General features: G+C 33.1%; 1 protein-coding gene across 1 annotated transcript; it reads right to left on the reverse strand.

Annotated features, from left to right (window-relative positions):
* Positions 1-370: 370 nt before the first annotated feature.
* Positions 371-10315, reverse strand: LOC145331850 (uncharacterized). The gene is made up of 8 exons (XM_080176699.1): positions 10227-10315; positions 8013-8069; positions 6115-6182; positions 5532-5639; positions 4932-4988; positions 3269-3341; positions 2801-2909; positions 371-1298 (listed from the first exon to the last, which is right to left on the reverse strand). Exons 2-8 carry the CDS (start codon positions 8064-8066, stop codon positions 1216-1218), a joined length of 552 nt encoding a protein of 183 aa, XP_080032825.1. The 5' UTR covers positions 8067-8069; positions 10227-10315; the 3' UTR covers positions 371-1215.
* Between the last annotated feature and the right edge of the window lie 572 nt (positions 10316-10887).

Consider the following 10887-nt stretch of genomic DNA (forward strand, 5'->3'; position numbering starts at 1 on the left):
TAAGGTAGAATTTCTCAGAATAAAGTAGATTTTCTTAGAACAAGGAAGAATTTCTTAGAATAAGGTAGATTAACTTAGGATAAGGTAGAATTTCTTAGAATAAGGTAGATTTTCTTAGAATAAGGTAGAATTTCTTAGAATAAGGTAGATTTTCTTAGAATAAGGAAGATTTTTTTAAAACAAGTAAGAATTTCTTAGAAAAAGATAGAATTTGAGGGAATAAGGAATAATTAGGGAGAATAAGGTTGATTTTCTTAGAATAAGGAAGAATTTCTTAGAATAAGGTAGATTTTCTTAGAACAAGGAAGAATTTCTTAGAATAAGGAAGAATTTCTTAGAATAAGGTAGAATTTCTTATAACAAGGAAGAAATTCTTAGAATAAGGTAGATTTTCTTAGAATAAGGAAGAATTTGGGGGAATAAGGTAGATTTTCTTGAAATAAGGAAGAATTTCTTAGAATAAGGTAAGTTATCTGAGAATAAGGGAGAATTTGTGTAATTAAGGTAGAATTTCTGAGAATAAGGAAGAATTTGGTGAAATAAGGTAGATTAATTAAACATGGTTGTAATAGTGAGGAAAAGGAAGAATTTCTAAGAACTAGGAAGAATTTGTAAGATGGTTGACAGAGGTCACCTTCCTTTAGTGATAATTTGTAAGATAGTGGACAGAAATCACCTTCTTTACTGAGAATTTGTAAGAAAAAGGAAAGGGAATAGCCTTCCTATACCCAAGGAAGAGGATTTCTGTCCTTTTTAGGAATTACTTCATTTCCTTCATATGATCCGTTTAGTTTTGCCAAATAGTATACACACATCAAAAGATGGGCAATTATGGAAATGAATTATTTTGGAAAAATTGACATTATTTACATAAGATATAAATACATTTCATAACTTCAAAATTCTAACAAATATGTTGAAACAAAAGGTCAAAAAAGTTTATAAAAAGATTCTAATGATAAGTTACAGGGGTGGTAAAAAATTTAACTTTGAGAATGTAATCACCCAGGGAACTCAACCCCCACTCACAAAAACCATGTTTGGATATAAGAGCACATTTGTGGTTTTACAATAGGTAAGATTCAATGGTAATTTTGGTCCACAAAAAGTTCGAGGATTTCTTAAGTAAAAAACAGCTCTTCTCGGATTTAGAAAATTAAAGTTTGTCTTTGATCAGTTTTGTCGGCTGCAGCTTTTTTTTAGCAGCTGTCTGGTTTATCTTCTGCAGAAAACATATACTCCAGCACATGCACAGCAGCCAACCAGCAGAGCAAGGATCAGGCCAACTATTCCAATCACTGAAGAAAAAAATGATGATTATTTAAAATTCATTTTTAATTTCAGAATGTTCTAAATCTAAGATTCTCTTAAAAAAACACTCTCAAAAAGGCTGATCAAATGGGAATTGGTACCTCTTTGGATTTTAAATTTTGTTTCTTGAAGGTTTTAAAAACAATTTTTAGACGTTCTATACACAAAAGGGATGTAATTTTTTTTGTCATTTCAAAAGTTTTTATGCAAACTAATCTTGGTATTCTATGACATTATCTCCATTAAGAACTTGTTATGATAAATTTATTATCTGTTAATGTATGTGAGTATGTCACTTTATATGACATGTTTACTATGTTTACCCATCTTTCAATACAACTAAATGTATAGCAAACATCAGAGGAAAGTGAATACATCTTGTTTTCATGCTTTTAAACAATAAAAAAATATCAAACATTATGGCATCATACTATCCTTATAATAAAGTAACAGGATGTGTGTTTGTCTTTGTGTCTGTCTGTACCGAAGAGGATCTCGCTAACCGCTGAACTGATCTGGTTCTCCTTAACAGGGTAGATTCTCATAGGTCCCAGGAAGGTTTATAACAATTTTGGGGGAGGGGACCACCACCCTCCCAAATGAAATCACAAAAAATTGAGAAAAAAAATAAATAATTGAGAGACTTGAACGCAACATTAAGACGTATCGTAGAGACTTGAAAAAAAAACTTTAAAGCGCCACTAGAGGCCTCTAGGGGCGTAGCCGCTAGTAAAAAATAAAAGAATATCGCAAATTTTTTTTGTGTGGGTTAGGGTTAGTCAAAGATTTTTTATTTTTAAAGTTAATAAGGAAAGGGTTAATCTAATGTATTTTTAGAAAAGTTGAGGAGGATAAAATGAGGGGTTTTAAAGTTTGAGGGGAGTAAACAACCCTTTATCTTTATCCCTATCCTTGGACGTCTGTATGGGGGGGGGTACACTTCATAGAAATTCAAAACTTTAAAAATTTTATAATGTTGTTAGAATTTGTCATTTTTAGATGTTGGTTTGACTTTTACAACGTGTTCGACTTTTTAAACATTTAGCCCTCTAGCTCTAATAGGAACTGAGATAATAGGAGGGGGGGGGTGTTGAACGCCCCCCCCCCCCCCCCCCCCCAACCGATTAAGGTGTAGCAAGGGGCCCGACTGTTAAGGATTAAATACTAATCACAATGTTGGCCCACTTTGATATTTTTTACCACATTATAATCTACCCTTGTTATCCAACTTTGGGAATTCATTTCTCCAATGAAAAATTCTGCTTACTTGTAAATATACTGAATCTACATCTAAGTTCCCAGTTGTCCCAAATTGTGCAATTTTGGCATTCACATTCCCCAACATTATAATCTACCAATATTATTCAACTTTGGGATTCCTTTCCCTAACAACAATTTCTACTTATTTGGAATTATACCGAATCTACATCTAATTTCCCAGTTATCCAACTTTTGAAACTCTTTTCCCCAAATGACAAATTCTACTTACTTGGAAATATACTAAATCTACATCTGAGTTCCCAGTTGTCCCATGTTGTCCAATTTTGGCATTCACATTCCCCAACAACAGACAAGTAGTCACCACCAAACCAACCCCGCTGAAAAAAATATTTTAAATTACAATGTTAAATAGTTAGATATTTTACAGAAAATTGCATGAGCATTTTATTGTATAGTTTTATATCATATCTTTTATTCGATTTAAAACAATCGTTACTGTCAAAAATTTGTAAAAAAAATTCAGAATTTTATCATAACAAAAATTTGCCTTACTGTTTAAATATTTTCTAGACCCAGAATTCCGAAGATAATTAAAAGTTTTTTTTGGGTACTTTCATTAAATTTTTCTTGGTTAGTGCCAAAGCTTTTATAATCAACAATCATAATAAAAACAGGGGTAATTTATTACTTTATGGACCATTGTCTTATCCCTTTATTTTCCTGCTTTATAACTTACATTTATGCTGAAGTCAAATTCATAATCTTCACATCCCATCTCTGGATCTATCCAGGCACAATCCAAGTCACTCCTGAAAATAAGTTTAGTATCTAGTAAAATGTTCCTGGTTACTTTTATCTCCAAAAATCTATTTATTTACGGCTGAAGAAGATGATTAAAGTCGCTCCACAGATTATGACGTCATACGATGAAATAAACAATGAGAGGCCAGCATAGATTTTACCATTTGTTAATTACAGTGTATACTGGCCTCTCATTGGCTATTATATCGTATGACGTCATAATCTGTGGAGGGACTTTAATCATCTTCACGGCTGAATGGACATAGCAGGGAAGGCATGGGCATAAGAAGGCCTATGAATAATCTGGAATAGCCAAGATCCAATGATGCAGAAGGAAAGCTTCAATAAAGAAAAAATGCGTTTAATAACTCTTTTTCGCGCATTTATGTGCACTGTGAGATAACCTTCATTAATTAACCTTGACTAATGAATGTTTCAGATTATTTGTGGGACTATTCGTGTCGGTTTAAATTTTTTGCGAAAAATAAATAAACATTCAGTCGTTTAGCCGCTAGCAGCCTTTAAATTTTATAGATTTTTGATTATAATCGCTATAAAACATTTTACCTCGAAATGCACTAGAACCTAAGTTTAATAAGGGTCCTATGACAAACGCAGGAGTAAACACTTAACCTAACCTAACCTATTTTAGACCTCCCTTATTTTTTTTATTGCCTAACCCCTACGGGGGGCTTATTTGTACATTCATATCTTAACCTAACCTAATATGTACAGAAATACTTAATTAAATAAATATTTTAACACTCCTGCGTTTGTCCTGGAACCTTAATAAGATGCAATTGCTTTGTCAGGCGCTTGACATTATTATAATGACAGGGGGAATGTATTGGTTTTTATACAGGCGCTATAATTTAAAGCTTTAAACCCGCGATCGTGGCTCAACACGTAGCGCATCCGCTCGTCGCCGGGGAGGTGATAAGTTCAAATTTCGGGCCGACACCACGGCATAACTTAAGACGTTAAAAATGGTTGCTACTGCTGCTATGTCTGTTGTGCGACATGGATGATGCTCTGGATTCTCTAGATGATCACTTATATGATCAGAATAATTTTTCATATTAAAGGTTTGGTTGTATCATGAACATCTCCTTGAAAAATAATAATTTGTGCCATCCCTCAAAATGCATGTCGAGCATTTAATCCCCCATCCACCCCTTATTTATTAAACAAATGGAAAATAAGGGAAGGACAACAATCAGACACAATATTTCGTCCAACGTAAACAGGAAAAACAGCATTTTTGTATTAAAATATGTACACGTTTTAAGCAATAAAGTGGTTGGCTTGTTCCTACACACAGAATTACTTTTAAGTAATTGTTCATCTAGACTTTGTATATTTCATTATGAAGATGATATAAAAATGGATTTATTATTACTTGGATATTACAAATGATTATTATGTAACCTATTGAAGAGAAACTTGAAACTTCCGCCAACCTTTCCCTTAGCATCTCCTCTCCTACTGGTTGAACGAACTGACTAATTTAAAATGTCCATGTTAGCTAGCAACCTATATTGACGACAATTTTTGCCCATCATAATATCCAGGTATAACTTATATCCATTGATATTAACCTGCAAAGCATTCCATCCTGTTGTCTCCACCTGTTCCACTCATGGAATCCATATCCTCTGAAACAACAAGAACAGTTATATTTCGCGGCTGCAGATGGTGCAAAAATGCACTGATCGTCTTCGTGTTGTTGACTAAATGGCAGCTGCGAGATTAGATTTGACTTATCCTATAATAGCTGCAGTTGTGTCGACGGCTTGTTTGTAGACAAGTGAAAAGCTTTTGTTTCATTTTTCTTGTGTTTTAAAAATATACTAGTTGTTGCATCTAGGAGCTCTGTATCCAAAGGTTTGGAAGTGCATTGAATAGCTTAAAACAATCCCGAGATTAAAGGTTAAACCCCAAAAATTTTTAATTTTAGTTTCTAAAAGAAAATATTTTTAAACAAAATTGTTGGAGGTGGTCATATTTTCGAGAGCCAATTTCTCTTGGAAGGGTGGTGGTACCATCCTCAAAAATAGATATAAAATCAAGACCTATAGGTAGCTACATAGTTAAGGAGAACCATTTCGGTTCAGCGGTTGTCAAGATCATTTGGTACAGACAGACTGACAGACAAACACACAGACTGATACACATCCTTTTACTTTAATATAAATTACCTGTGTCCAAAATTAGAAAATCTGCCAGCCGCTTTGCCCAGCTGGTAGGCACCATAGGCCCCGGCTCCTATGGCCGCCGCTTTACCCAGTGTCCGCACCTTTTTAGATCTATAAAATTGACAATTATGTCAGATAAAAAAGAACTTAATAGAAAAAGTAGCGTAAAATGACTCTAACTTGCTTGGTTTTTTTGAGGATTTAAAGAAAACAAATCCAGAGTATAGATGTATATACAGACAATGACCTTTTTCGTCTGCTTCTAAATTAGTTTCTGCTACTTGGCTGTGTTATTAAAAGCAACACGATTGGTTAATTTTCAATGACCCAATAGAAAGGTTGCACAAGGTTGATGCGATGGAGAAGTACAGTTATTTAACCCTTTACCCTCTAGTGTTTTACTCTAATTTAAAGGATAATAATTTTCCTTAAAAAATTACCAAGCCATCATTTTAGTTCTGTAAACCTAGTAATTCATAACAATAGGAGAATCCCAAATTTTTATCAAAATTTAATATTTACAGACACTTTTTGCACTAAGTACAAAAATCTTTTATTAATGATTTAAAAAGAAAAATATACATACCCAAAAAGTCCGCCCTTCTTTTTATTACCCCACCCGCCACTACTTTTCCTCTTCGGAGAACCATCTATCTTAATAAAAAGGTTTAATTGACTTTCAGTCGAAACAAATTTTTAAAAAAGGTTGACAAATAAGAATAAGCGAAGCTTAATGATCAAACAAAAATAAACATTTATTAAGCTCAATCGATTAAGAAATATAATAGTTATTTCTCGCATCGTATTATAAACAGCTTTTCGCGGATATAGAATGTACAATTATATGATTGTACATTCTTATAATCGTAGAAAGCTGGATATAATATGATGCTAGAACTAGTTTTTTCGTATGGATGAGAACCGGCTCCTTTTCATCGGATTCGAATGAATACGAGAAATAGTATTACCAAAACTCGTCTGTCACTTTTTAAAGCCTTGCTTAAATTTTAAAAAACTACTCAGAATGAAATAGAAGCCGTTCTAAATTTGTCGAGAATTTCACATGAATAGGTATACTCGAAATGTTTACAAAATCAACTTGTTAAATTGGACATACTGAGCTTTTAATTATACTTAATTGATGTAGGAATCTTTATGCTAAATTAAACGACAATTCAAGTGTATGATAAGATAGTAAACACTATCTATCTACGATGTAGAAAAGCATTAAGAACGAAGCAGCTTATAGTGGCTATAAGAATTGACGTCATACAATACAAATGACCTATATTAGGCCAGTATACATTTTATGATAGGTTAATTACAATGTATGCTGTATATTTATGGTCATTTTTATTGTATGACGTAGTTTTTTTAAAGACCCTAAAAGATGCTTCTGAAGTACACAGTACACACATCAAAAGAAAATCCATGTATATTTAAAATCTAATATTATTTCAATCAAATTTATATTCAATACTAGAAAAATATTGAAAAAAATGTATCATTTTTCTTTTTGAAATCCATCTTTCTAAAACTTTAATAATCATCTTATTGAAATTAAAACTTTTTCAATTTAAACCAGAATGATAATATCCAAGATATCTGAGACACAAAAAATAGCGTCTACGATTGCGTTTTTTTGCAATGACGTTTTATATACAAAAAAAAGGTTCATACTAATTATTTATCGCATCGTATTATTGACAGCCTTTCGCGGATATTAAAATAAAAAATTTTAACTTATACAATTTTTATTTTAATATTTCTAGAAAATTGTCTGTGATACGATGTTAAATGATTTTTTAGTATGGCTAAGAATCGGTTCTAATCCAACGGATATTAATCGTTTTCGAAGCAATACTGGAAAAAGGTTATCGTTAAATTTTATTCAAAATGTGTACACATATGTCAATATGCATTGCAGCAAAATTTGTTAAAAGAAAAGGGGGGGGGGTGTTCACATTCCTCCCCCTCTTAACAAATTTTGGAGTATCGGCACCCACAAAAATTTCGAGAAAAAAAATAAAAGCTTGGACGTCCTTGGATTGATAGATAGGGATAAAAAGATAGAGGTTAGAAAGAAAGATGGGTAATTATGGAAGGAAGAAAGAGGTTAAGACAGTGAGTTAGAGAGAAAGAAAAAGATAGGATCACTTGTAGAGTAGCTCCACTTCTAAAAAAAACGTAAACATCTATGATATAGTTAGAATCTTGACTTTAGATGGTTCTGTGACCGATAGAAAGACGGATGGACCAATTATTCAGAGTGAGAAGGGATAATACCCTGTTTTATTACACTAAACCCCAAAGTTTTACAGTAACATTATCATAATCGTTGGCTTAACAACTTTGGAGATATTAGTAAATTTTGATTGGTTGGTTCATTAAGTTGTGTTTAACCATTAATTTTAATCCACAGAAGTGGTGATTTTGTGCGTCATCATTAAGGTTGTACATTGTCTTATCCTTTAAAACTATTACCTGTGATATTAAAGTAATACTGATTAGGAGTAGTGCAATTATATCTAATCTCATGATCTGAAAGCATTAAAAATATTTATTATGTAAAAAAAGAAGGTTTAAAGCATCCATCCTTACAATTAAGTAAGTCTCTCTGTCAAGAAAAATTTAAACCCAGCCGCCAAGAAAATGTATTTTGAAAAAAATCATAGTAGGGAAGCTACAGCTACGATTTAAGTAAGAGTGATTATGAACTCACAATACCTTCCTAGAACACCCCTGCTAGTTAGTTTCTTTGGCGTGCTCAGGTAAACCTGTACCTGGCTTAAGCTAGCTGTGTGTATAGAATAATAATATTATATCAAAAATTGCTGTCAAAAAAGTTAAAAAAAAACAACAACATTTTAAAAATAAACTTTAGAGTGGCCTAGCTTTCTATATCGTACCCAACTGTTACAGGAATTATCAAACTAAGTTTGAAATCGATAGAACAATTCTAAAATTTCTGACAAAAAAAAGTTTTATTTTCTAAAGTTTTTATACTGTTTGTATGTCTGTATAAAAATATGTTTGTCTAGAGGCTAATCTTTTATCTGTTGTAAATTTTTAACATAGTTTCATTAACCCTTACAGCTCGGGCCCCAATTCCCACCTTAATAGATCGGGGGGGGGGGCTCAAAGAGCCCCCCCCTCTATCTCGGCTCCTGTTACAGATAAAGACGTAAAATTTTTTTCTGGTGGTTCATGTGTATTTTTAGAGAAAATTACTTTTTCTAGTCATAGCGGCCAGGCCGCTCCTTAGCCGCTTTTTAGCGGCCAGCCGCTAAATTTTAAAACAGCTGTAGAGCGGCCAATTTTGCAGCTAGGATGACCAAATTTTAGGACGAACTTTTATTTTTCATAACAAAAAAATTACTTTTTCTGATCATCGCCAAAAAACGGCAAATAACGGAAACCGCCATTTTCGGCGGTTACGGCGGTAAAACGGCGGTTGGCGGCGCCAACTTATATTTAAATCTGTTTGATGTTGCTCAAGGATTTACCAAAAAAAATTATAGGACACTAGCTGTAATAGAAGCCACGATATTCATGATATATGTCTGTAGTAAAAGCCGGACAAAAATCGGTCATAAAGTCGGTCAGGGAGCGGTCAAACGGTCATAACACAACTTTTCTCAGAAGGTCATTGATATCTAAGTATTCACCAAAAAAAATTTTAGGTTTCTCCTTATACACAAAAGTCATAATGTAGAAATTAAGATTTATTTAGAATTTTTTTCTAATTTTGGTGCTACCCAACCGACTTTGACCGGACACCACGACCGACACAGACCAGATATCCTAATAAAATCAACTCTTGCCGACGTATAATTACTAAACTTAAAAAGTCATGAAGTCACAGCACTCCATCTTACCTACAAAAAAAATGAGATTGAAAAAACTAGAGGGGGGGGGCTCTTTGAGCCCCCCCCCCCGATCTGTAAGGGTTAAATTGTTGAGAAAAAGTGTTCTTTTTATCTCCTCATTGTATATTTAATAGATTATTTACTTTTTCACATACCAATTTGATACAGCCCATAAATAAAAATAAGTATCTTAAAAAGCTATTTAAAGATATTGATGCTTTCCCTAGCTAGCACTGATCCCCCTTCCCCCTGTTATCTATTTACATAGGAAAAATCGGAAATTAAGTTTTTTTTCTTGAAACCTAACCCTAAAATCAAGAGCACAATCTAACCATTGCTGGAAAAAATCAATTAAAAATTCAGAAAGTTAAGAATATAACAGTTAAAAATTTTACACATGGTTATTGAGGAGGGGATGGTAGGGAGGAGATTAAGGATCAACTGCAGTTCACGGTAAAATATTGCTGGTAAGCAATATTTTCAAAAATCTATGAATTTTAAAGGCTGCTAGCTGCCAAACGGCTGAACGTACAGATCATGCCCGGACACCGTTTAAAGCGGCATAAGAAGGCCTACAAATAATCTGGAATAGATATAAATCAGTAATGCATAATTATCTCGCAGTGCAGAGAAATGCGCAAAAAAGACCTATTTTACGCTTTTTTTCTTCAGTGAAGCTTTCCCTGTGTATAATTTGATCTTGGCTATTCCAGATTATTTGTAAGCCTTCTTATGCCGCTTAAAATGGTGTGCGGGTATGATCTGTACGTTCAGCCGTTTGGCAGCTAGCAGCCTTAAAAATTCATAGATTTTAGGAAATATTGCTTACCAGCAATATTTTACCGTGAACTGCAGTAGATCCGAGATTAATTTTTCATCTATAATCCTTTGTATTAAGTGACTGTATAAATAAACACAGAAAACACAGATTTCACTATAAAAACTTGTTTCCATAAATCAAACTTTTGTTATAGTGTGTGTAATAGCTTGCAGGAATAAGGTATAGCCAACAAGCGAAATAAATCTAAAATCATATTTGAGGAGGGGGGGGGGGGGGGGCAGATAAAAAGATAGTCAATTCTACTATGTGTTGCCCTCCAACAACAGTTAAAAATCACATATAGATTTCGTACCTTTTTGTTATTTTCTTAATATACCATATGACTATTTTCAGTTTTTATTACAGTTAACTCTTTTTTTTAAATTTCACAACAGAAAACAATGACAACTTTACTAATAATCTCATATAATTTTCTGATATATTGAACTTTTTAGTATTGCTTTTGTAATAAAAGTTTCATAGATGTAAATTGGAGATGCGATCCCCAAATTTCAAAATTCTTTGAACGTACGAACAAGACTTTCACAGAAATGCTTCGCATCTAGTCCACTTACCTATGTTTACTATAAATTTTACACCATATAAAAGTTGAATCTGAATATTTGATTGACATGCCATGGTAATTATCGAGCGCAACTCAGGCACGAGA

This window comes from Acartia tonsa, chromosome 11, assembly GCF_053477335.1.
Source record: "Acartia tonsa isolate MP-2025a chromosome 11, ASM5347733v1, whole genome shotgun sequence".
NCBI classification, from domain to species: Eukaryota; Metazoa; Arthropoda; class Copepoda; order Calanoida; family Acartiidae; genus Acartia; species Acartia tonsa.

Bases quoted from the DNA above. Each gene is read 5' to 3' on its own strand.
- LOC145331850 (XM_080176699.1), bottom strand. From the start codon at position 8,066: ATGAGATTAGATATAATTGCACTACTCCTAATCAGTATTACTTTAATA. The intron at 5,640-6,114 runs GTATGTATATTT...TCAATTTTATAG, and splicing joins AAGAAGGGCGGACTTTTTGG to ATCTAAAAAGGTGCGGACAC. The intron at 4,989-5,531 runs GTAATTTATATT...TTGTTGTTTCAG, and splicing joins TTTTCTAATTTTGGACACAG to AGGATATGGATTCCATGAGT.